The sequence below is a fragment of the Nanorana parkeri genome, unplaced genomic scaffold (genome assembly GCF_000935625.1).
Source record: "Nanorana parkeri isolate BGI_ZX_2015 unplaced genomic scaffold, ASM93562v1 scaffold107, whole genome shotgun sequence".
Taxonomy (NCBI): domain Eukaryota; kingdom Metazoa; phylum Chordata; class Amphibia; order Anura; family Dicroglossidae; genus Nanorana; species Nanorana parkeri.
The window spans coordinates 723,938-750,747 of NW_017306375.1; the positions used below are offsets into that span (position 1 = coordinate 723,938).

Consider the following 26,810-nt stretch of genomic DNA (forward strand, 5'->3'; position numbering starts at 1 on the left):
ATCAGCACGACTACATGCAGTCTCAGAAAGTAGTCATCCACAGCAGCCTTCACCTTCTCAGTATAACAGAAAAAAGTTGTAGTTTAGTTTACAGTTATACAAATAAATATTTGACATACATTAGTAATATTTTAAAGTTACAATAAAGAATTTATAGCAAGGAAAAACATTAGGAAAAACAATTTTAGTCCTGCTGTGTTTGCTTGCCTAGTGTCCAGTATAGACAGGCTGAGAAAGTAGGAAGCCAGTGGATCAGCATGACTACATGCCTTTTCAGAAGGAAGCCAGCCATGGCAGCTTTTACCTTCTCAGTAACAATTCTACAAATCTGTTGCTAATTTGGTATACAATCATTAGAAAGTGAAATGTGTAGGCACTTGAAGTATGAAGACTTCCAGCACACCTGTCTCTCACACAGTCCCTGTTCCACGGGGTATATTTTTGGCCAGCATGCTCCCGTCTCCCATAGGGAGAGAATGTGAGGAGCTCTTGGAGTGGAAAGAAGGGTGAGGCAGGGCACTCCTCAGCAGCAGACCCTCCCTGGAAAAGCTTGTCAGCAATGTGTGGGCTTTGCAGTGGAGGGGGTGGGGAGAGCCCCTGTGTCCTCTGAACTAGGGGCAGAGGATAGGACACAGCTTCAAACTCCAGCCTGCCTGTCATGCAGGAACAGAGGAGGGGGCTAAGGGCTCAGAGCAGTCACCTCAGCTAAGCCCAGCAGCTCACATCAACAAAGACTTCTGGCAGACAGCAGTCCTCATAGGGAAGCAATTAGGAAAGGTGAAATGTTCACATGCAGGACTTGGAGGAGGATCTGTGGCCAGTCCCAGTGATCAGATAGGGAGCTGATACAGGACATCCACAACTGTGTATATCTCAGGCACAGTATACACTTCACTGACTTGCTGGAAAGTAGAGTGACAGCACAGGGACAGCCGGTTGAGCACAGCTGGGAATGGTGCATTGAGCAAGGAGCATGGAGAGGATAAAAGGTGAGTACAGTCTATGGGGGTGAATGATATTGCATCCTCCTATTACTTGTTTGACTTTACAGAGCAAGCCATCAAATGTCATCTTACTTGTGTGACTGAAATGTGGTAGCTAATGATTACTGCACACCAGGGGCCAGTGGTGTGATTTGGGGGAATTAAATAATTTAACAAGAAATGGGAACTCATTGAGCTTCCTAGGTGAGATTTGCTTTACAATTTGCTTTACAATATTCTGCTCTTTTTTTTCCTTTTCTTTATTGGAGGTGATTTAGGGCCATTTGGTTAACTGATTTTATTTGATAGTATTTTTTTGTACTTTGGGGTTTTGTTTTTTTCCCTTTTATATGTGATTATTTGTGTACTGTCTAGGGTTGCCACATGTCCCGGATTCACCTGGATAGTCCGGGTTTTGAGTTCTGTATGTATTGTTTCCGGGTTTCACGCCAGCTGAAACCCAGACACAGCACATACAGGACTCAAAACCCGGACTGTCCAGGTGAATCCGGGACAGGTGGCGACCCTAGTACTGTCGCCTAACATTTTTTTGCTTTCTGTAATTAAAGTAATTACACTAACAAGGCACTGATTTTTGGAACAAGAACAGGTCCCAGGTAGTTCAAAGGAGCTTCTGTAAAACCTCAGGAGTCGTTTAGAGATCATTCACACATGAGCATTCCGTGGCAGTGCACTAATGCACATGTGTTTAACGTGCATTTTATTATTATTATACAGGATTTTTATAGCGCCAACAACGATTTTAGGGCTTGTTCACACCATGTCCAGATCACATCCAGACCAGAACCAAAAAAGCATCCCGATGTATCTCTATAGTATGTCTGGGCTCTGTTCACACCAGCGCTGTCCGATCCAGACAAAAGAAATGCCGCTTGCCTCATTTTGTCTGGTCTGGAATGCACGGGAACACATGGAAACGCATCACAAAGGCACTGACTGCACCTAAAAGCCAATTTGAAGCTAAAAAAAACCCACGGCAAAACGCTGCGCCAGATCTGGTCCGGACATGGTGTGAACAAGCCCCTATAATATAAAGAGAGATAATATAGTTACGTTGCAATTCTAGGTTAGGCGGGCCCTGCTCTTGCGAGCTTACTATCTAAAGGAGGGGCAAGTGATACAGAAGGAAGATTTTAGCGTGCGTTGTCATAATGCCAAAGGGTGAATTGGTCCTGAAGTCCATTGCACTCTTAATAACTACCTTAACTTTGCTTTTCCTATTGACTCCAATGTACTTCACCAAAAAGTTACTGAAATCTTTGGCTCATCCCTTGTGCACACTGCTCTGAAAGCTCGAAGGGATCTTGCTTAGGGGTCATGTACTGAATCCAATGTTCTCATTCTACTATAGTTAGGGGTTTGAATAGTGATGCGTCACTGATAAATACATTCTGATTGGCTGTTGTGGTTTTGCAGAAGTTTGCGATATTAAATTAGCCTTTATGAGGGGTTCCTCTTGCTTACTTCACATCAGAGCCCTTTGTTGTCTACCAGAGCAAACTTTTCGGATTTGTGTTGGTAAAGTAACTGTAATGTATGCGTACTTGGGTGCAGCCTGCGGTTTATGGTGCTTGCTGTGAGTCATCAGCTACAACTTTTATTAATTATCCCTTAGCCAGAAAAGCAGCATGACCCCTGTAATCTTTCAGGCTCATATTACTGCTGTGTCAGATGAGTCTTTTCAGGTGTCCATAGGCATATTTCCAGGACAGTATAGACAAACTCGCAGCAGCTAAACATCTGTAGGAAGAAGTGCATTTATGTGACCTCTGTGGTAGTGGCCAGCAGGGTAATACAGTAATGTTTCCATCTTTCACTTTGTATCGTACCATCTCATAACTCAGTGCTGCACAATTGCTGTAAGGCTAGAAGTTTTGGCTTGAAACACCGGACTTTTGGGTATGATTGCAAGGACAATATCTGCACGGTGTTTGTGCGTTCTCCCTGGGTTTGCATGGCTTATTTCCCACAACCCAAAAATGACTAGTAGGTTAACTGGCACTTGGCCAAACTGGCGGCAGTATTTATAAATGTGGCGGACTAGTGAAGAGAGTTCCTTTTGAGGGCAGGGACCGATGTGGCCATGTACTAATTTTAAAGTAGAAATGATAATAAATGCACATTTATGGGGAATACTTTTCCTAGATAAACTGATTCTTTGGAATTTAGTGGAGCTTCCATTGCAGGAGCTGCCTGGTCAACCCTACACAATCGTTTTGGTCAACCCTACACAACCCCACACATCTCTTTCTCAGCCAATGTACTGTAGTGGCTCCTATATAGTGATAGCTGCATGCTTACCCGGTCATTCTGCAGCCTGAGCTAATATGTTATAAAGTCCATATCAGGAGCCCTAACTTCACTTCCTACATAGTTGTTCTTATAATGTATTAAAGCCAGAGGATAAGCATGTCAGCCAGCCACTTCTAAAACAAGGATGGCAACGGCATCCTGTTTTATCTCCTGACAGGTTTCCTTTATCAAGACTGGTTCAAGGATCATTTTCATGTATCAAACTTTTACAAATGAGATCTTATTGAAGTAGCAGATACCACAGGGGCAGCAAGTGAGAAATTCCAGCATTTGGTGTTGCCTCCTTATTTATGGGTGTCACATAACTGGCAGAATTAGATCATGTAATGTAGTATGGGGAAGTTTTTTCAACAGTGAAGAGAGCAATTAATGGCTTAGTAGAACAAAGTTAATATGATGTGTAGCTATGAAACATTGATGCTTAAAGGATATCTAAAATCAGAAACAGAAATGTAATATATTTCAGCTTACCAGCCCTTCGATGTGGTGGCTGCTCTAATTCTTCTTTTTTCAGGCTAAGAACTTTTTCTGCTAGTACATTCGAGAAAGATTCAGTCGAACCTAATGGAAATCCAATATACTCGTAACTTCTTGAGGAACTGAAATGTTATCCAGGTTATCTTCTGTGAACTACAAAACTCACACTCCCTATGGGATGGAAATGAGGAGAGGGGGAGGTGTTTGTAGTCCTAATTAAAAGAGCAGCCTAGGGTGACAACACTGCTCCTCTACAGATGTAGTCCAGTGAGTAAGCGCTGTCACTGTAGGACAGGAAGCGTGTTACTTGCAGGAGTACAAGGTGATAAAAAAGGAAAAAAAGAAAACTATATCTAAGAAATTGTAAGCTGCAATATAATAACATTTTTGAGGTTTAGATACGCTTTAAAGTAACTTCATGAGAGAAATAGTGGTGTTGTCATTGCTGATAGTCTCCATTAAATGTTAGTTGCTTGACTATTTTTCTGATCCTCTATTTTCAATCCTGCTGAGTCACGGACCTGGAATAATTAGGAAGATGAGGAAAGTCAGAGAAGATCAGAATATCTAAACTGCATACTTGTCTCCTGGTTAGTAACTCAAAATACTAAAGCCTGAGGTTGAGCATGACAGCCAAGTAACTCGCATTATCAGAAGGGGAGGTCACCAATGACGGCCTCCAAGTTTTTCCCCTGTCATGTTTTCTTTAACCTGTTGAAGACATCAAAGCATGGCTGCTGCTGCATAACCAAGTTCAGCCTGGCCATGGAAAGATCTTCCTTGTGAAATATGTTTCCATAAACATGCACGGTCAGGTAGATGGGTTATGGGGATAAGCGGGATGACATTGAGGATGCCAGCTTATCTAAGGGAATACAAATGCAACTGGCTGGAAAATCATTTCTAGATGTGCATCATGCTGAGATTAGTTTCCCAAAGTTACAGTATATATGTAACGTTAGCTTCGTGTAATATGGACTAGATGAAATCTGTGTGATCACATGGGGATCATTTCAGGTCTGTGGTTCATTTTAGAAATGAGGGTGTCCATTTATTCCATTATCACAATTTCAGTTGGGTCCTTCCCATGTTTTCCATGTCATAAATGATAGAATGCCCTTTGTGGGTATATATGTTTTTCTTGAAGTGTAAATTTGATATCAGTTTGTAAATCGGCTCTTTTGCTAAGATGGCTATAGACATTAGTGTCACAATATGACCTGCACCGGTTACTCAACAGTTCCAATCGTACAAGCTCTCTTCAAGAAAAGAGGAGCTGCATGCAGACCGTTGCTGGGCAAAATGGTAAGGATTCGCCAAGGTTTTCTAGCTTTGTTCCCTCAGAACGCTCATTAGGGGTTATAGCACATTCTCTATAGAACAGGGGTGGGCAACTCCAGCCCTCCAACTGTTGTAGAACTACAGGTCCCATGAGGCATTGCAAAACTGACAGTTACAGGCATGGCTCCCAGAGGCATGTTGGGATGTGTTGTTAAAGCACAGCTGGAGGGCCAGCGTTGCCCACCCTTTCTATAGAACAAACCATGCTAAAAAAGGCCCGATCAGGAGACTGTCATCTAATGTCTAGAATTATCTTTATTTGTCAGGAGTTTCATGCCATGAAATACATTTTCTATGAAAAAATTATTTTCGACGCTACTAACTGTAAAGTAGGAAAAACATCTAGTAGACATATGGTATAGGATCAAAGGAGAATAAAGCCTTCCATTTCATCATTCATAAATAGGACTGAAATTGGAGCCTGATGGGCTGGGTCAACCCATTAGGCTGTGCTTGTTTGATATCTTGTTCCAAACCATGGGCATTAAATGTCTGGTGGTGAACCCTCTTTCATCTTTAACAGTCTCTGTTCTTCTGATAAGACTTTTTACAAGATTCTGGTGTGTGTCTTCTAGAATCTGTGTTTATTCAACCAAAGGAACATTTGTGAGGTTAAGTAATATTGGACAACAAGGCCTGGATTGCAATCAGCCTTCCAGTTCATCCCAAAGGTGTTTAGTAGGGACAAGGTCAGGGTTTTGTGCAGATCCATCAGGTTCTTCCATACCAAACTGTTCAAACCATGTCTATTTGGACCTGGCTATATGTGCAGGGGCACAGTCGTGAGAAAAAAAAAAGGCCCTTCCCCAAACTGTTGCCAAAAGGTTAGAAGAGCAACATTGTCTAAAACTGGGGTAGGCAACCTCAGCACTCCAGCTGTGGTAAAATTACCTATTCCATTATGCTCCTGCCATTGGGAGTCATGCCTGTGGCCATGAGAGGCTTGCAATTTCTCATGGGAGGTATCTACAATAGCTGCAGCGCTGAGGTTGCCTACCCATGGTCTAAAATGTCTTTGGTGAACCATTAACAGTGACCAAACTGGGTGTACTGACCCTTTCACAATACCAGTGTATTATATAGTGTGTGTATTATATATGTCTAGAACTAGCACACCCACCTCCTATGGAAAATAATGTTTCTGTATGCAGGATGCACCTGAAATACATCCTTCATTCTCTGGTACCTCCTCCTCTTTATTGCATACACAGCTTGTGTTTACGGTACAAATTAGTCATTTCTATGGTACGTTTGAAGGCCGAACTAAATGCACAAGTTAAAACATATTTTACCAAGTGCACTGCCTGAGTCAGCTGAAAGTGCAGCAAAAAAAACTATGTAGCTGTAAAAGAATGTGACCACTACAAGACCTCTTCTACCTCTGGATTATATTTGCCACTCTGTAAATAAATAGAATTAGAAAAGATTAGAAAACTATGTGTTTCTAAAGCCACATCTGCCGACAGACTGATCCACCTGACTGGCTGGTGTTTTTATTACTTTGGGAATTTGACAGATAAAGGCACTGCAAAGTGAGTTTGCTTATATAAATAGATACTGATGAATACATTGGTAGGTTATTTGTGTGTACATTGGTGTTATTTCTGCAGTTATGATGAAATATAGTACAGTACAAAGAAATAAAGTACACATTTGTATTAAGTAAACTGTACTAAAGACAACTTGCTGTATGCAAATCCCAAACTGATATAAAGTATCATTACATAAAGTATTCCATCATTTCTGCTGGCCTGCAACAATGTATTGCTTTCTCCAAAGTACAGAAGAACTGCTAAATTGGAGCTCAAAGAGCAGACCCTTTTCATGATGATGGAAAAAAAAAAGTTAACATCTGTAAATTGCCAATTAAAATCGGCAGCTTTGATGCACTGCAGCACCCCTCAGAAAAACTCCAACCAGGAGAAAGGTCATGTTAGAAATTATCAGGGCTATTCACAAAAGGGTGAAGAGTTTGGAGAAGGCAGGAGAAGTGAACAATCTAGGACAACATTGCTGAACTGGAAATTGAGCTGAATTTAAGAATTTTTCCAAATCCGCTATGTTGTCATAGATTCACTTCTCTTCACCCTTTTGTGAATAACCCTATATACTGTATTCTCACCTCCGAAGAAGCTAAATGGGAGTAGAGATCCAACTGCCAGTTCAGAAGTATGAACTGACCAGGAATGACATGGGTGGAAGGGCGTGCAGCGGTGTAACAATATCAATCCCCACGGATGGACCCGTCGCTCCGTGGACAGCCGCTCCCACGGTCTTACAAACTCACCGTAAAACAACGCCGCCCGCCGTCTGCAAACGCCGTCCACTCCAGGCCAACGTCCGCGTCATCACATCCAGGTCATTAACCCTCGTGGTGCCGCCCTCAGCGGATCTGCCGCTCCAGGCAAACGCCTTGTTTGCCTCGCGGCAGATAAGCCCCTGAGGGCGTGTCATCAGTAAGCATCTTCAAATCCAGGTTCGATCTGTATGGAGTTTGCATGTTCTTCCCATGCTTGCGTGGATTACCTCCTACACTCCAAAGGCATGTTGGTAGGTCAATTGGCTCCTGTCTAAATTGGGCTAAGTAAGTGTATGTACAGTATGTGTGCATAAGGACCTTCTATTTTAAGCTGCTTGAGAACAGGGATTGATGTGAATAAATAGGATGGAGGGTGCTGCAGAAATTGAGGCCCATATATAAATGTAATACATGAAATAAATAATAATTATCGCTCACAATCTCTGATAGTCTCAATACAGTTTGCAGTGACACCTGGAGCATCATAAGTAGTCACATGTTTTGATGGTGTAGCTGGATTGGCTAGACAGTTTGGTTGATAGAGCTGTACTGCTGTGCACCAATCCCTTGTGATTTCTCCATAGATAAGTACTGATAATACACTTCAGGGGTACCAGAAAGTTCAGCTTGCAACAGAGTGCCTCAGAAGGACCAGCATTTGGAAGGGGTCTCCCAGTGTCATGGACAGCAGTAAAGACCCTACGGATGGCTAAACCCTAACTCGTTCCACTTTAAATTAAATACAAAATAGTTTTCAGTTGATTTTCCTCTTTAAGAAGGATTAAGATGTCACTACTGCCATAACGTAATGTGCATTAAACATTGTGACATTGGGGAAATCTTTTTTTTTTTTTGTGTGTATTGTGAAAAACATTTTCTGTCCGATCTCCAATAGAGTACTTCATTTATTGTACGGTGACTTTTGAAGTCAACTGATTCCACCATGGGTGGAAAAGGTAAATAGCAGAGCTTTGTCAATTATCAGGGTAATTGTCCGACTGAGACTGAAGTGGTCATTGTGACACAGCATGTGTCATACCTTTTGAACTTCGAGCAGTAGGGGTCTTAGTGGACTGATTGAAGAGGCCTGAGGAAACGTATTTCAGTTGTCTGGAAGCCATCCTGTGATCTTATACAGGCTACATTTACAGGTGACTTTATAGCTGCAGTGCTAGAGCTCACAACAAAACTAGTCTAATTAACCACTAATAATGTTCTCCTTCTCATCTTGTATAGGATTATTTAGTGTAAAGAGAATGGCTAGTGCCATATACTGTTCTTTGTTGGGATCAACCCATGTAGGTTAAAATAAGCCTGTGTACTGCCCTCTCCTTCTGAAAGCACCCATTGCCTGGCTTTTAGTCTCATCTAGTAGTTTCCATACTTTCAGTTCCTGTCCCAAAATAGGTCTGACCTTACTTCTTTTTTTGGCTTAGTCACTTAGAAAATATCAAAGCTATAGACATCTAGTTTTTTTCAGAAGGAGGTTAGCCTATATATCTCTATGGCTATAGAGGGAGGTAGATCTTTATCAGCCAATGCCTCCTCTTGGGGAAGAAATGGGATCCGTTCCCTCCCAACAATTTTTGTGCTGGATTATCAGAGGAAGACCATCCAGATTGGACTATGTTTTTCAAAGTGTCAGTTCACTGTTCCTTAGGGTGAGCCTTGGCCAGAGGTGTGTGCAGTGGCTCAGTGGACACTAGGTTGTTGCTGATTGGATTGGTAGTTGATCATCTTGCCTTTGGGCACCAGCACATGACCCCAAACAGTCATTCTTGATGAGGTCAGTTAATTTGTCGGGTTGGGTTTTTTGGCCTATTGTTAAGCTGGCCATACACCTATAGATTTTCTATGGTCAGATGGAAAAAGTGCAACTGATTCCTCCATCTACGCTAAGCTGTGTGGATGGAGGAATCTCAAGCTTCAGTATCTTGCTAGTTGGTCGAGCTGGCTGTCAAAATACCTGAACAATCTGATTGGATGCAGGCATTGTTCAGGTGTTTTGAGAGCCAGTGGGGCCACACTCTCTGTAAACCGGAACACTTGGTGATTATAACAATTATGATTATAAAACGGTCATTTCATGTACATATGCATTACAACTACATAATGACTTGACGTGAAATCGGACATTGTGCTCAATTTACAATGCTTACACCCGAGGATAGGGATCCTCCTGTCCTTCTTCCAGCACAGGTTGAAGATGAAAAAAATCTGGTGGTATCACACACAGCACTTTAATTTAGGAATCTTTGATACATGAGACAGTTTCCTAAGACAGCTGTGTCTGAGAAGAGATTTACACATCATGTAAGGAAAGTCTCCAGTCGGTCCCATGTACAGTATCTTATGGCTCCATCTATATTCGCAGGTGAAACTAACATATTATCATGTTAAAAGCTTAATGCAAACAGTTGCCTTCTCTGCTATGCGGCTTTGACATGTAGTAACAAAGCACTTTATAAATACTTTCCCCAGCTGTGTGTGGCCTTTGTGCTTCATGCCACAGAACTCTAGTGCAAGTGTTATCATCTGCAATTGTTCTACTTAAAATAAAGACAGAAGATCACATTTCTCTCCACTCTAGCAAAAGCAGTTTGTATTGCTAAAGTGAGATATATTCAGCAATAAAAGAGTTGCCAATCTTAATTAAAGAAATAAGAAAAAACTTTTTTTTTAAACTATTTTAGTCCTAGACATAATAAATAAAGTATATACAAAAGCACTAGGCATTCATTTAAAGAAACACTGTCCACTAAATGTGCAAAGTGACAGTACCTCCTGATAGCTTTCTCCACCTTTCCCCATCTTTCACTCCATTGCTTTGGTGTTTTTTGTTTTTTTTAAGCAGATGTACTGTACAAAGAAGATCCTCCAGGCAGAGCTACGGCAACACTGCATTTGGTGTTGCATAGCTCAAGGTTTCTTAACTATGGACCGCTGACCATATATCTACCATCACACAGTTTGGAAATGTATGTGCTCTTTCTCTCTCTTGTTTTGTATTTATAGATGGATGTTGTTGCTATGGAAGTTTTCACAAGTATGGCTGCTGAATATCTACTGCCACATACTCAGAAGGTATTATTGGGTAGTACATGAGCAGTCCAGTTACTATGAGGTGTCCTGTATTTAATGATTCAACATCCTTTTTGTTGCTACACATCAGTTAGTAGACCTCCCTTGCACATGACACATAAAAGTTGGATAGTGTAGATCAATAATGTTGGGGGAAAAGTTTAAATAAACTGTAGAAGATATTTAAGAGTATTGAATGACCGCAACTCTCAAGTATTTCAGCACATTTTGTAGTTCAAAAAGCTTTACGATATATATGCTGTTCTAATATAGATCATCGGGGAGAAATATTTTGCTTCTATAGATATCCAATCAAAACAACACAATAATTCTGACAAGGCACCACAGCCCCTCCACTTTACAACCGCTGAAGTGCTAGAAGTCTCATTACACCCTTCAAGCCACAAACCCATAGCACACCAGCTGCTTAGACAGGCTTGACACTCCTAGATTTCAGCAAGCCACAAACAATGCTTCATAATGGGCAAATGCATCACAGCCCAAGTATGCTGCTTCACACAAAAGATTCTTTGTATCACACAAACTGAGATCAGTGACATCAATGGCCATCTCTATCACTAAAGGGGAGTTTTAAAGGAACCGCCAATTCAATAACGTGTATTATGAAAGGAGATAGTAACGTCTAGTCCAGTGCCTTAAAACTTTGGTCTTCTGGGCTTTATAAATGACTGTTTTCCAGGCAAGAACACAAAATATGAATTAGTAGGACTGTGAAAAAGAAAGGCTAAAGGAAACAGAGATGGGGAGAAAAGGGACAATGTTGCTGCAAACCAACATTATATGTCATGTAAAGAGTAATGCCTTTATAAATGTATTCAAGCCCAAGCATTCAGCTGTGGACACAAAGTATAATACTTCCATGAGTAGGTATGGGCCTTATTTGAAGGTTCATAGTGTGTGGCTGGGAAAAGCGTAAGTTGCGAAACGCATGAGCCAAAATCGAATTATTGACTTAAAGACTGCATTCTGGTTAGCTTAGCTGCAAACCCCATCAATGTTACCTTCTGAGAAACTGTACTATAAGATCATACTTTGGTTTATAGAGAAGTGGATGTCTTGTATTGAACATCTCCTGATATATTAAGAGAGCATCACCTTAAATAATGAGAGGACATCTCTTGATATAATGAGAGGACATCTCTTGATATAATGAGAGGACATCTCTTGATATAATGAGAGGACATCTCTTGATATAATGAGAGGACATAATTCACATTGGATCAGGGAATAACTAAAGATCAGCTGCAATATATTTGCAAAATCTTTTCAGCTATCCAACACTTTGGATTGTGCAAGTTACTTCTAGATCAGTATCCCTTTCAGACACTACATACCATATGGACAGTCTTAAGTGTCAGGGCGGATAGGATAGGGTAGTGTAGCTATCAGCATCCCGCACTGCTCAGTTCAGATACAATTCATGGAGCATACAGAGAGCTGGAATATTCCCACCCTTAGCACCTCCACCTCCACCCTGCTTTCTGATTCTACAGGATAGGAGCATTTCCTTGTTTTCCGGCTGTGTCTCTCCCAGCTCCCCTCCTCCTCCTGGAGCAAGACCTGGCTTCGGCACAGGATGCAGCTCTCACAGGAAACTTCTGAACTGAAATCTCTGACCTTGGAGCTGCACCTGATCTATCCCCCCAGAAGGGGAAGCGAAGGGAAGGGCTGCCTCTGACCACAGGAACAGCAGCTACAATGGGTGGATTTTTTCAGACCTTACAACAATATACCTAGAGCTGGATGGTGGAGGAGATATGCAGCAAGAATGAAATATGAAATATTTCAAGTGGTTTATCAGCATTTCTTATCAGTATTGTGCAATGTTAATAACTAACAAAAGTGCATAGCTAAGCTAAATCAAGTCAGTGCCATTCTAACACAAAGTAGATTCATTCCAATGATCATTCCAATGATCAAAGGAAAAGTCTACTGTGATTTGTGGCAGCACAACCGTTACAAGTCAGTGAGTCTCCTATGCTTATTTTGTACACAATATATGACTCCGTTCCAATGTAAGTCTCAGCTAAGTAAGCACTAATATTACTATACAGCATTTATTATTATACAGGATTTATATAGCGCCAACTGTTTGCCCTGTACTTCACAATATAAGAAAGACATTACAATTCAAGGTGATAAGGAGGGCCCTCCTTATCACCTTGAATTGTAATGTCTTTCTTATATTGTGAAGTACAGGGCAAACTGTTGGAGCAATCTTTTTAATGCAAGTGTCTCTCTCTCTCTCATATATATATATATAATGTGTGTGTGTGTGTATATGTATACACACACATCGCCATCAATTTACACAGCACTTTCAGCACTTTGCATACTGTGCATTCCCAACAGTCCTCAAGGAGCTTACAATCTAAGGTTCCTGTCTCACATGTACACATTTACATAGTTACATAGTATTTGAGGATAAATAAAGGCAAAGGTCCATCAAGTTCAACAATTTATTTTTTATTGGTATTTATATAGTGCCAACAATTTATGCAGTACTTTGCATAGTGCACATTCACATCAGCCCCTGCCCTCAAGATGCTTACAACCTAAGGTCCCTTTCTCATATGCACTCATACTAGGGCTGATTTAGACAGGAGCCAAATAACCAACCATCATATATTTGGAGTGTGGGAGGAAACCAGAGTCTCTGGAGAAAACCTATGCAAGCACAGGGAGAACATGCAAACTCCATCCAATCCTGACCATACTAGGATCAATATAGACAGAAGCCAATCAACCTACCACCATGTTTTTGGAGTGTGGCAGTGAACCGATCCAAGCATAGAGGGAACATGCAAACTCCATGGACATCACAGCCCGGCTGGGATTCAAACGGAGAATCCTAGTTCTGCAAGGCAGAAGTGCTATCCATTAAGCCATTGTGCTACCCTACCATAAAGAAAGGGAAAAATATAGCTTCTGTGGAAACACATAAACCTCAACTTACCATAAGATAAGTGTCCAGCAAAATATTTCTAACATTACTTCACTTTTACAATGACATTACTTAATAGCAAAGTGGGTTCTGTTCCTAGAGTGGTTGAATGAGTTGCATTAGGTATGTGGTTATGTAATGGTGAATAACACTTCACACCCAGCTCTGGGGAAATATGGGATAGAGTAGAAAAGGTTTAACTTCTGTCAGCTTTTTATTGTTGTCTGTGATTTCTGGTGGCTGCTGTCCCAAAAACTTGTTCCAAAACTTAGCAGTGTACCTTCATGCATTGTGTTAGGGTAACCCATTCATTATGAGGATTTACTTATTATTATGGTGCACTTGTGGTGCTTTGCCTTCAACTGTACAGGGCCCTGGGTGTCATTCACAATGAATGGCACACATCACAATGCACAAAGAGCAGGTACAATGCCATGCGTTGCAGTACCGCATGCTTTTTTACTTTATGCTACCCCAAGACACAAGTCTGAATGGGCCCTCAAGAGGTTCTAAGCTTGTTGCTGTGTGTGTCCCCATCTGAGTTATTTATCTGACTTCCTGTTTTGCTCACGCCCTTTCACCAGAACATCCACTGAACAGAGAGTAATAGCAGTGTTTATAACCCTACCCCATGCAATTCGATCAGAAAGAAAAGTTTAGGCTGGAGTTGGGCTTTACGTGAAAGTCTTCTGAGACCTGTGAAGTAGCAATGTAGATATGTACCCTTTATACTGTCAAAGAGTAAGATCAGCTTTTCCAAACACAGGCACCTCAGTGTGTGGCAATGTTGTATGAATGAAGTGCTATGCTCTCTTCCATGAAGTAGCAAGCATTTGTGAGCTCTCCCCAGGCTGAACCCATAATGGCACATTTATTGGCCCTCAGCGCTCCCCCAGGTGCTCTGTGGCCAGTCTGTGGGTAGAAGTCCAGAGCTCTGGTGGATATAAAGCCGCCAGCTTGTGCTTTATACTGAAGGCTTTGTATAAGAAGAGCTGAAACCTGAACTCTAGCTCATTCGTTTGCTCCATTCCCTGCTCTATCATTCATACAGGGATGGCTCCTCGTTTACTCAGTGATTTACAAAGTATCATACATGCCTGGACGGCTCTGACTGTATGTCAGTAAGCTCCTTTCAGTGTCCTAACAATGACATTTCCCAACCACGAACATTGAACAAGTATACCTTTTGTTATTTGGGTGTATCACAGGACAATTACTGTCATTTTCAGCAGTTCATTGATGCTATTAAATAAATGACATATATATTTAAGACTTCAAATACAGAACTCTGACCAATCGCAAACACTTTTATTACAGCTCTTCATAAGTGATGTATGTATAACCTTCTGCTTTATACTGTACTCTAGAAAATGATGCCACTTCAAGGAGGGGGAGTCCTAGGGGCAGATGTAATAAGGGAGGGCAGATGTTTGCATCGGGCAGGGATGGGGGTGCATGTGTGCGTGGATGGATCTGACTGAGGTTGATTATTTGTACAATATATTTAAAAGATAACTAATGGCAAACATTTTTATTTAGATTTAGAGTGGTGAGGGGTTAGAACCTCTCTAATTGTTCTGATCACCAATGTCACTGGCAATGAAAGTGAAGCTAAATCCAAAGTTTTGAGTCGCCACCAGAACAACAGATGGAAAATCTTCCAATGAGGATGCTTGTTCTTGTTTAGCAAGTTATCATGAAATTTTGGGATGAACTTTGTAGACAAATATAGAATGCTTGCATGGCCGCTGAAGCTTGCTGGAATTAAAGTATTTAAATTTTAGAATGTAACTCATCTCATTACCTTAAAGAAAACCTCCAGGAAAAAAAAAAACTTGTCCTGGTAGTGCGGTTACCCCCCCGCACTGCAAGAGTTAAGTCCCTGTTTTGGTCTAGGAGCTGGGAAAAAAAGCAGAATTACTTACCTGATCCCGGCTGCCCCCGGACTGATCAACCGGTCCTCGCAGCCTCTGGGGTTCCAGCGGTTTAGGGACCGTTGACGTCATCACGCCTTATGTGGGCCCACCTGCATTAGTCATGAGGAAGCCGAGGGACATTCCATAGCCAGAGCCGATGGGAGTCCCCAAGGCAAAACGAGCACTTAACCATCGCAGTGCGGGAGTAGCCCCAATGCAAGGGTAAGTGTTTTTGTTTTGTTTTTTATATTTGCCCTGAGTTCTTTAAAGTAATGAGTACTTCTTTAAATTCAAAAATGCTAAAAGGAAGAATAGGCAATCTACCCTTCTCAGCAGTTAGGCCAAATGCCAAGGCATCTGGTCACGTGACCAGCCACATTAGGCGCAGCATTGCTCCAAAATGGGTATTACAGTAGTTCTTTAAACATATGTGGATTTAAATGAGATGGATGGCAGGGGGGAAGTCTTGTTTAATTTTAGGTATGCTTACATTTTCTGGATTACAGCTTAATATTAAACTCTCAATTGTTTACTGTATAAGTTTAAAAGTGACTGTCGCAAAGTTTGAATCCTAAAAGTAGATGTCCCTGCAGGGAATAAATTAAATACTACTCTTTACCAATGCCTGTATTGCAGAACACCATTTTGTATTTCTTATGATCCAGTCCTGAGATTTACACAGCTCTGCCACACAACACAGCCATGTCCATCAGCATGCTTCTTGCACTGCAACACACCAGATTAGCTCCTTGTACTGCTTCTCCTTCCCCTCTGAGCTCCGCCATACAGACTGTATCATAGAAGATTGAATGAGGCTGATACCAAGACGGATTCAGATACTAACACTGCTTGCATTTGAAAAAATAAATGTAATGATATAATAATGAATACCGAGCTGCCTTCATCTGTGCCTTTTATAACTGCCTGGAGTTCTGCTTCAACTTTACTTTAGGAAATCAAATAATGGCTGTATATGGTTGTGTTGGCTTAGTGAAAATGTATATAATTACAGGGATGCTCTTTTCGGCATTTGTGATAAATGGGTAACCAGATATTTCCAAGAGGTATCTCGTGTCATTTGGTCCCTCAATAAGACCACACAAAGAATGTCTGTCTCACAAAGGCCCCCTTGTAATTGTGTTCCTTGCACGTAGTACAATTGTGTTATCACATTGCCTTGTCATGATGACCATTAGTATTCATTTTTGAAACTGTCACTCCATGTGTTATATTATTTGCCTCTGACATCTTTCACCATTGGGGGTCATTTCCCAAAGCATTCCATATGAGGACTGATTGTGTTATCCAGCCATCAAATACCAGTTGTCAGGCAAAATTGGGAACCAGAGAGAGTTCTTTTTTAAAAGTATAGTTCCACTTTTAGAGTTAAATTTAAGATAACTCCTCTATATGTTTGTTATGTGTCACACAGCATACCAAAAATATGTCTTACTTTTTAGATGTTTTGTTTTTTTGGTGAATGTCTTTGAACAAATTCCAGGCTACTCTAAGCAGTATGAAAGTGAATGGAGAGGGACACGCTGGGTTTCCTCTCATAAACATACAAAACTTCTAAGTCTTTAACCCTTTGTTAGGACAGACAGTGTTCAAGTTTACAATTAATAATGGCATCTGCCAGCACAATGTAGGCAGGGTTAATTATGGAAAACATAACTTCCCACAGCCCCCTCCTTAACATTACATAGCGGGAAGCTAGGTAACATTTCAATCAAGTAAAAAACACTTAAATGGAAGCAACAAATTTTAAATATGTTTTCAAATGTGATGTGAATTGGAACATGTAACAGATATAAAATAGGTGTTTTATATGAAAGTGGAAATACACTTTAAAACCTTGGTTCTGAACTGGTGGGTCATGACCCAAAAGTGGGTCACAACCCAGTGTTCAGTGGGTCACCGCATGCCTTCCACTTTTCTAGGTGCAGCACCGTCAGTTCTCTCACCAAGCTGCCATTCAAAATATGCTGCCTAGTGCCGAGTGTCAGCTCCCCCATGTGTCCTGTAGAGGTGCCTGGACTGGAGTGACGTCACATTCTGGCTCCCAGCACCTCCTAAAGGGCACGCAGCAGAGCTGTACCAGCAATGCCCATACGGATGGAGCTCCATCACAACACAGCAGTCCACACTGGACCCCAGGCTGAGCATCCCCCTGTATGAGAATGTCTGAGTGTGAGATTGTGTCTGTGGTTGTCTGTGTCCGTCAGTGTTTTTGATGGGCCATTCAAACTAGTATAGTGCGTTAATCACATTTGAATGGCACCCCAAATGCACCTCCTACCTTTTGGACGCAATTCCGTGCGTTCCAGTGCGGTGCGACTTGAGTTTCCACCTAATGACCAAGGACAAATGTGGGTCCTGAGGTTACACAGGTTAAGAACCACGGCTTTAAAGGGATACAACATGGGGAATTGTGCATGTATTACTGAGATGTGTGAAACAAATTTTAAAAATATTGTGTGTGTTCCTTGACATATGCTTTAAATAGCAGTGCCTCTTGAAATTGAAGTACAGCTGTTTTTACTGTAACTAATATGATTTGTAAAGTTCCTATATAAAGATGCATAAGTGTGTGCAGTCTCGGGATTCTGAGTGTATATTTACTATATATATAGTGGAGAGGTATTCGAAGTGTGGATTAAAAAACTGTTGGAACATTTTCTCTTTAGAATATCTGGTCCTTTCCACCTGTTGATCATTAGAACTGTGCCCTTGCAAAAATCAGTACATGTCAAGCTCAACATTAGGTTTATGTAGTTTAAAAACAATGGTGCTGTTTTTGTTGGATTAAAGGAGAACCCCACGCTGTCGCACCACATTTCCTCTAAACGAATAGCTTTCAAAGTTATTGTGCCGAAGGTGGAATGTCTGTTCCCAGCACGTAAAAAGGATTCCAGAACAAATCACGGCCTGTAAAGAGGAGGAGTTTATCAGTTTACATTGTAATTAAAGAGTATCTAAAACCCCCCAAAAAATTGTAATTATATATTTGCAGTTCTTAGTTGCGGTGGCTGAATAAGGTTTTACTTTTGAGGCAGAACATTTTCAGCAAGTGCATAAATTATCCGTTGAACGTGCCAGTAATGTAGTATCCTTGTCACTACCTGTAATCTTAAAACAAAGAACCGTATCGTTGTTGTGTAAACTTCTAGTTCCATCAATCCACCATATAATGAAGATGAACAAAGAGAGACATGTTTAAAATCTAACTTGTCTGTCAATCATGGCGTCCCCCATAGGTACAGTGGAAGAAGCTTTTTATAGTGTGCATTAGAAGCTTCGGCAAGTCAAATAGAGACCACCTCTTTCCTGACTGAGGGACATCCAGAATCCTCTAGAAATTTCCTCCCCAGCCTGACTATCCCTGGCTGGCTCCTTTCATTCATTGGATTTCAGTTGTTCCAATCATGGAGGCTCAGCATCACATATAGCATTAACTAGGGCCAAATCCTCCAGACTGACAACCATTTATTAAGGCAATTTAATATTTGCATAACTCCTCCCAAGAGCCAACCATCTACATGCATCAGGGTTGAGGACTCTTGAAAGAAGTACTGAGACAAGGTGCTGTGATGTTTTCAGGAAGCTACTTACAGCACCCTGCCGGCACCTCTCACTAGCCATAATCTGCCTGCATTGTATAGAGTGATGACATCGCACGGTGCAAAATAAGTTAGGTCTTAAAAATAGAAAGGTTTTATTTAAGCATGTTGATGAGGAGGGAAAGGAGGAGCCAGAGAAGGTAAAATATAAGAGTAAAACCAGGTCTGCTTCCAGGTTAAAAACAAGACTACCCTTGCAGTGGGGCTATCCTCACACAGTAAGGGTTAATTTATTGTTAATGTTTAGGGTAGCTGTGTAAAGGACTTTTCCTTACCTTCTCCTTGCTACCCTGGCAGTCGGTGCTCTCCTTTCTGCCTTCTGCTCTAGTTTGTGGACTGTCCCTTTTTGCTTCCTCCTACATAATGCAGGGCTATGGGTGATGTCAGTTGGCATCTGATCATCGGATTGGAGGGGGAGCGGAGATCAGGTAAGTAAACGTCTTTTACACAACTCCACCTAGACCTTTAATAAGCTGTTAACCCTTTAAGTGCTGGAGTAGCCCCACTGCATGGAGAGGTTTTTCTGATTTAGAGATGCTTTAATTGCTGGCTGGGAAAACATTGTTTACATCTCCACAGTTTTCCTGTGATGGGGTTACAATGCATGGGCTTTTTTTTTTCTTTTGAATGGTACATCTAAAACAAAATAGCACATACAAGTAGATAGCTGATTTAGTGTGGAGCGGTGTCTGTTTATTGGGTTTATACATTATTGATACACTTGACTGTTCAAATTCTGTTAGAACTCGGCTCTTATAAACTGCCATGGCTGCAGTATATTACCATATATTTAATAGAGGTCATAGAAACTATTTTACTTTGCCCTTTAAATGGTGCAGAAACCTTAGCTGTGGGTGTGATGCTGGATTTTTAGCTCGGGGTCTTTGTCTAATTTCATGGCTATCTGGTCCTGAGTGTTCCACTAATGAAGATGTCATGACAATTACCATACCCAAGGAAAGTAACTCATCTGATGACCTCTGCTGTGACCTCTGGGTCTGTGTACATTTTATTGTGCGGAGATAGAATATCTGAAGGTCTTCACAAGGCATTATTGGCCTATTCTAGAACCGTGAGAAGGTGCTTCTAACGTGCATGCAACTCCAAACCACAGATCTGTTTTATTCTGCTACAAAAATAATAATAATAATGAGCAGGTTCAAAGTTTCCCCAGCAGGATTACACACTTCTCACCAACAAGCTGGAAAAAGCTAAAGAAAACCTGTAGAATCCATCAGGTTTCTAATTACCATGTAACAGATCACATTATTCAGATTCTGTGAAAGGACCCTCAGGATTTTGTAGTGGATTCCAATGTTGTCTTTTACCAAAAACCAAAACGTTTATGCAAATAAAGATCAAGAGAGGAAGACATGTTTGAAGTCTAGCCTGGGTGACAGCCATAGCTCCCTCCTTACATATAGTGGACTGGACATTTTCAGGATCACCACCAGGTGTATATAAAGGTAGAAAAAGCCTGAAAAAGAACACTAATACAGGTGCCACATCACAGTAATAGTCAGCCGCAATGTATAACATTTTTGTTTTTGGGTTTAGATACGTTTTTACACCTGAAATTTCTTAAAGTCTGCACACTTTCTGTGACCAATAGATCCTAAAATATGCAGTTAGGTGTACAACTATATAAAACATTTGTAGCATTTTTGGACATCTGCATTCATCACTCACTGATCTTAAAAGGGTAAGACCACCCAAAGCTAATATTTCAGTTGCTGTCAGATGTCAGTAGGTTAAATCACCTCTAGCTTTAATATATGTCAGAATTCCCAGTGGAGAGTTTTCACCCCTCTCTTCCCGCTGCTTTTCCCTTTATAAAATACATAAAAAGTACAGTGGCAAAAGTAAGTGCATTTTGGAATGTCTTCAGCAGGTGGGATGAGCTGGAAACTCAGATGTTGAACTTTAACATTATTATTATAGAGTATTTATATAGCAGCAACAGTTTTTGCAGCACTGTACAAAATGGAGCGAGACAGTACAGTTATCATCCAATTTAATATAGGATGGTTAAGAGGACCCTGCTCATGAGAGCTTACATTAGAGCATTAAAGGAGAGCTATGAGGTGAGTGAAATACACTTGTTGGGATCCTTCCAGGCTGCAGCGTGGCTCTGAGCTGTTAGCATATAGCTGGCAATAGCCTACTATATGCTGAGTTTTGGGTCACAGGAGTACATTAGTAAATGTCTTCCTGTGACACTAAGCCCTCATTCACACATGAATCGTCGAACATCGTACAGCACCGTGCTGAGTGCGGGGCCGTACCGATCATCTCCCGGAAAGGACAGGTGCTGGGTAGTGATTAATACGCAGCCCCCGTCCTTCTATATGGGACTACGCGGCCGTACGCCCCCCTACGCTCACCCGCCCTGCACGTCCGTGTGGGTGAGCGTACTCGTACGCTGACAGGATGGATCCTGTCTGCGTCCGAGCCAGGAAACACGCACCCCAACGGACCTGCACTTTAGGTGAGCATAGGGGGCGTACGGATGCGTAGTCCCATAGAGAAGGACAGGGGCTGCGTACTAATCACACGCAGCACCTGTCCTTCCCGGGAGCTGCTTGGTACGGCCCTGCACTCAGCACGGAGCAGTACGTGCGGGACGATTCCTGTGTGAATGAGGGCTTAAGAGAACTATGGCCAAAAAAGGTATGGCTACAGTTCCCAGGCAATTACCATTAATGGTTACCCTGAACAATAACAGAAGCTTGTGGGTAATTCAAGCTGTCAATCCATTTTAACCAGAAATGCCTTGGTCAGCTTCTGCTGGATTTCATCCTCCTAAAATATTGGTCTAAGTGGCTGAGCCAATATGGCTTCCAAAGCAAAGAGAATCTGTCATAATGCAAAACACTTATGTTAAAGTCCTCTGATGGAAGTAGCCATTCTACTACTATATGGATACTAGTGCCGAAGCAGTTAAATTGAACAATTTAACTTCCCTCTGAGTGAAGTTATCCTAAAACTAGTATGTGAACTGGCAGCCTTTCTCTGAGGCTTCCCAGGCAAGTGTTTTGTTCTCCGCAGCTTCCCTTCAACTTGAACACATAGAAGATACCTGACAATATCTGAATGATGCTTTGCATGTAATGTAGGCTGTGAAAGGTCGACTAATACTTTCCTGGTATCTCTGACTGTTATATCCTCTGTTCTCTCTGTCTCTCTCTTGGGCCTCGCTTGCATTGACCGGCAATGTTATGACCTCAGAGTTCTTCCTTCCTTCCTCTGAGAGATCATTTCCTCCTCATCCCAAGGTGAAGGCTGAGCAATCCTCCCTATCGTGTGTGCGTACGCGGCTCTCTATTGATGTCTCTAGACTTATGTTTACATGGTCCTAAGTCTGTCTGCCTGTTTATTCCTTGTGGGTCATTCATCAAAAGGGACACACATACTTTATGTAATTTGTTTCTATTTTGAGCATCATTTAAGAGTGGTTTTGCTTCCTCTGTATTATAACATATGGCCTCCTGGCAACAAGACTTTTTTTTAAAAGTGGCATGAGCTTATGCTTTAGCTCAGAGGTCAACATGTAAGCGGTGAATTGTTGTAAATGCCATATCCGAATATAGCTTGGAATCCTGACTGTTCGGAACGTGGGAGTTTATTGGGAAACCTGATCTTTTGAGTGGGCATTGGCAGGTCTCTTCATAGCATGATGGTTCAGAAATCTGCAGACCGTTAACAAAGGTTGACTTACAAAAAGCAATCGTGCTTTGCCCATTCAGGGCAAAGAAACAGCTTAATTTTAAAGGCACTCCCAACAGTGGCACTACTTGCCTTACCTTCATTCCTCTTCCACTCCATTCGGTCACCATGAGAGAAGAGAAATATCTGGTACTTCCAGATACAGATAGCATGTGACTCAGTGGTTCCTTCCATGTCACAGCATTATTGCTTGGTTAATGGATGCTTAGGCACCCAGCACTGTCAAATGGGGGCGAGAAGAGAGTCCTCAGCTAAGTCATGACTTTTATGCGGACTAACTGCCGGCGACCGAATGGAGCAGTTGGGGACCAAAAGAAAACGCTGGCCATATACTGTAAGCTATTTGACTGCATTCACTGTTCAGCCAACAATTTTCCCCACAGTTCATTTAACAAAAGTCAAATTAAAAAATTGATTATTTCGCCAATTCAGCAAGAAAAGGACGAAATTTGATTTGTGTATTGCAAGCTTAAGCATAAGCCGCTGATGGAGCTAGCATTAAAAAGAACCTGTTATTGTATCTTGCATGTGCAAAGCACAGGTTCGCTTTGAGGATGGCTATAAAGTCCGTGGCAAAATGGTCTGTAAAATGTAAATCTTTAAAATAAATAAGTACATTCCAGGCTGCCAGTTCTGGAGCAGACCTTTCAGCAGCGCTCCACCATAACAGAAGACTTCAGAATCTGTGAATGGGCCTGCAAATTCCTATTTTGATCATGATGATTTTCTTCTCAAGCACTATGTGAAAGTGATCCTACAAAGATTTTTGAGCATGCTACCACTGTTTATAAAGTTTGCAAAAGGCTCATCCTTGCCAGTCTGTTAAAGGAATCCTAGAAAGATCTAATTGTCTGCCTGTCTCTGATTTAAATACTTGAGATGTGGATCTAGGACAGGGAGGCTGGTCTGAAAGAATGAGAGAGCAGAGAGCTGACCTTATAATTTTTTGGCTGCTCCTTCATTGTCCAGCCACAGGCTGGGGCAGGAAGGTGACCAGGCTGCGAAGATGGGCAGGACTACAAATCATTTGGCAGCTCAATCAGCCCCCATATTTGTATCTCATCTCTGTATTTTGCTGTTTTCAGTTTTAGATTTAAGCTGATCATATGCTTATGTGTATAAAATAAATATTAAAAAAACCAACAACTTTACCTTAAAAGTGCCTGTTGGCTCCTGGATTTGACTGACTTCATTCATTGAATTCATCTTCATCCTTTTTTTTTTTTTTTTTTTTTTTTTTTTTCTTTTCTTTTTTTTTTAAAGGGGGGGCGGGGGAACTGTCATCTATGTATTAAAGGGAGGCGTGATGGGTTTAGCAGGAATCCGATGTATGAATACAAATCGTGTAAATAACTTGTTTCTTTTAGTGCAATGCCAGGAAACTAAAAGTAACAAGCTTTCCAAATGTCTTTGTTTCATGTTTTGACCTTTTGTCTACTGATTTAAAAGCCCAAAATACCAATGCTAACATGTAAACAAGTTCCTTTTATGTGTGGAACGAACCAAAAATAGTTGTCGTTTGCATGGGTTATGATCCTTTGAAATATAGCCTTGCTCTAAATTGTTTATTCTCAATGGAGGAAATTCTGCTACGTAACTCAAAGCAATGAAAATCTAAAGCAAAAACAAAGTTCTTTTATTGTCTTCAGTAAGAAGCCTTCAGTGTTATTTCACTGCCACCAATTGGTTTGAGACCTGAACTGTAATGTGACATTGGGGGGATGAAAGCTTGAACCTGATTGACTCTGGGACCCTGTGAATATCTTTTGATAACTAATTTACTCTATTAGTAACTTGCCATGCGCCAATGCTATTAAAACGGTTTTGTGTTTTAAAATAGTAACAATGGCCCATTATAATTGAGTGAACTCATTATAATACTCCTTGGCACCTGCTGTTATATATGTGCAATTGGTGCATTACAACCTTTTTTTTTATTGACTCACTATAGGACATTGTCATCAGGATAGAAAGTGAGGGGAAATCTATTATTTTACACTTGCCACTGGTAAAGTAGAGTAGAGGAAAGATTCCCAATGATGACACTTGTTCCAATGAAAACTGTCCTAAATGATTGTTTCCCTGCACTTTGAGGAGATATTCCCGCACTGTTGGGTCTCTCTGGCAGTAGACGAGGAGAAATATCTCGGATGGGGACAATCTATCCAAAGTTAAAATAAAATTAAGTTTAATATCATGTTAACATGAGACGGCTCTAGGTGTTAAATTTTGTCTGAGAACAAAAGTATTTCTGTATTTAAAGGAACTTGTGCCTGATCCAGTCTTTAATGGACAATTGGGGAACATTCATATATTTGTAGACCATGCCTGATGGCTGAGCCTGCTCAGGGAAAGAATCGATTGCTACTGCCTTTCTCTGTGAAAGTCAGATGCTGACAGTGCTTCCCCTTCCCCTTTCTATAGACACAAGCAACGATTATTCATATTAACCATCATTTGGTAACCAGATCATGCAGATTATGCATACAGTGACAGCTGTCACATTTTCCACATCTTCCATTAATGTCCGATACTTAATCTGAAATTCCATGGCCATGCTTTGTGCCAGTATCTTGGTCTGTTTAGTGTTGATAATATTTTAGACCTCTGACATCTGCCTAGTGTACATCTTTATGGATGGTTATATGCAGTGTGTTCATGGATTAGTTTATTGTATGAAGGTGTATAGGTTACAGATCTGGCTTTATTTTATGAATGAACTGGATATTCTAAAGAGATCTTCCAGCATTTCAGAATAAACAAAGACCCATATAAAGTCCAATCTTGCGGCTTACCATACCTTGCAGTAACCAATCACGTTTTGACAGGCCAACTCTATAACTGACAAGTCCCTACCACTTTTGGGTCCCAAACATCATGACAGAGGCAATACAATTAGAGCTGCTGGGAGGTATGAATAAACCTATGTGACCTTTTGCAGTAGATCTTTCTTAAGAATGGAAGGGGTGTTTACACATTGTGAGATCTTATTTTAGTACTTGATTTTATAATGCCTTTGGGTCCTTAGTAGCTGTTTGAAATGGTGCACCACACCCTGACTTTGTTTCTGTATTATTGTTTGTGCTATAACCCAGAAGTGAAGATTTTAGAGAAAGTATTAAATAAGTCATAGGATTTGGAGCTCTTAGCATTTGCTTGATTCATTTGAATACACACAAATATGAACATTACTATTTCTCCCATTGACTATAAGGATGTCAGATGCTAGTTGGATATGCAGGTATCATGTCCGTTCTCCGCTATGCTCCATGCACTCGCAGCCTTCCCATCTCACCTGTCACAGGAGTGCTGTGCTAGAACCCCGGTATTGCAGGTGACAGGTTCAATAAAGAGTGATAGCAATAAAATTAAGTGGGGAAAAAAATATTTATTTTTTATAAACAATTATGAAATAAATAAAAATAGAATAAAACGCGTGAGCAGAGAGAGTAAATCCGGCCCTGCCCATGAATACTTGCTGAGATTTTCCATAGGCAATATACTACATGGCTTCTAATATGCGTGTGTGTATTTAAAGACAGGGTTGGACAAATCTAAAAGCCAGGTTACCAATGCACTTGTTACTTCCAAGGCATCATTTAACCATTTCCATTACTGTTTCTATTATAGATGCAGATGTGCTTAGTCTATATCTTACAATGTGTTTAATAGGATGTCATTGTTTTATGCAGAACAGATAGATCTACATGCAGGTATTCAGGGGAAGGAAGTGCATGTTCTCTGGCTTAAAGGTCCCTGACTCTTAAACTGTATTATAGTAAATATGCAGTAATGAGTTTCCCTCATTATTTTGGATTTGCTCATCGCTTTCTTTTCCAGCGATATTGGTCACCAGGACAAAGCATGTTAAAGCTATGCTTTGTCCTGGACACCAACAGCAATAGGAACCTGATCGCATTTCTAATTCTTGCCCCTACTATCCAAAACTAAAAAAACTTTTGGGTTTAGATAAGCTTTCACATATGAGTATATGCTTCATACCAAATATAAATAAGAGAAATTGGGTATTTGAGGTACTGTTCACATTTTGTTTCAGTAAAATCTAAT

The 26,810-nt window shown here is 41.0% G+C and overlaps 1 protein-coding gene across 1 annotated transcript in view; it reads left to right on the plus strand.

Moving 5' to 3' along the window:
• Positions 1-880: 880 nt before the first annotated feature.
• Positions 881-26,810, plus strand: part of AFAP1L1 (actin filament associated protein 1 like 1) — an 81,198-nt gene continuing 55,268 nt past the window's right edge. The window contains exon 1 of the mRNA XM_018553041.1: positions 881-989. Coding sequence (XP_018408543.1) covers positions 974-989 — 16 coding nt within the window. The 5' untranslated portion in view covers positions 881-973. The remainder of the gene's footprint in view (positions 990-26,810) is intronic.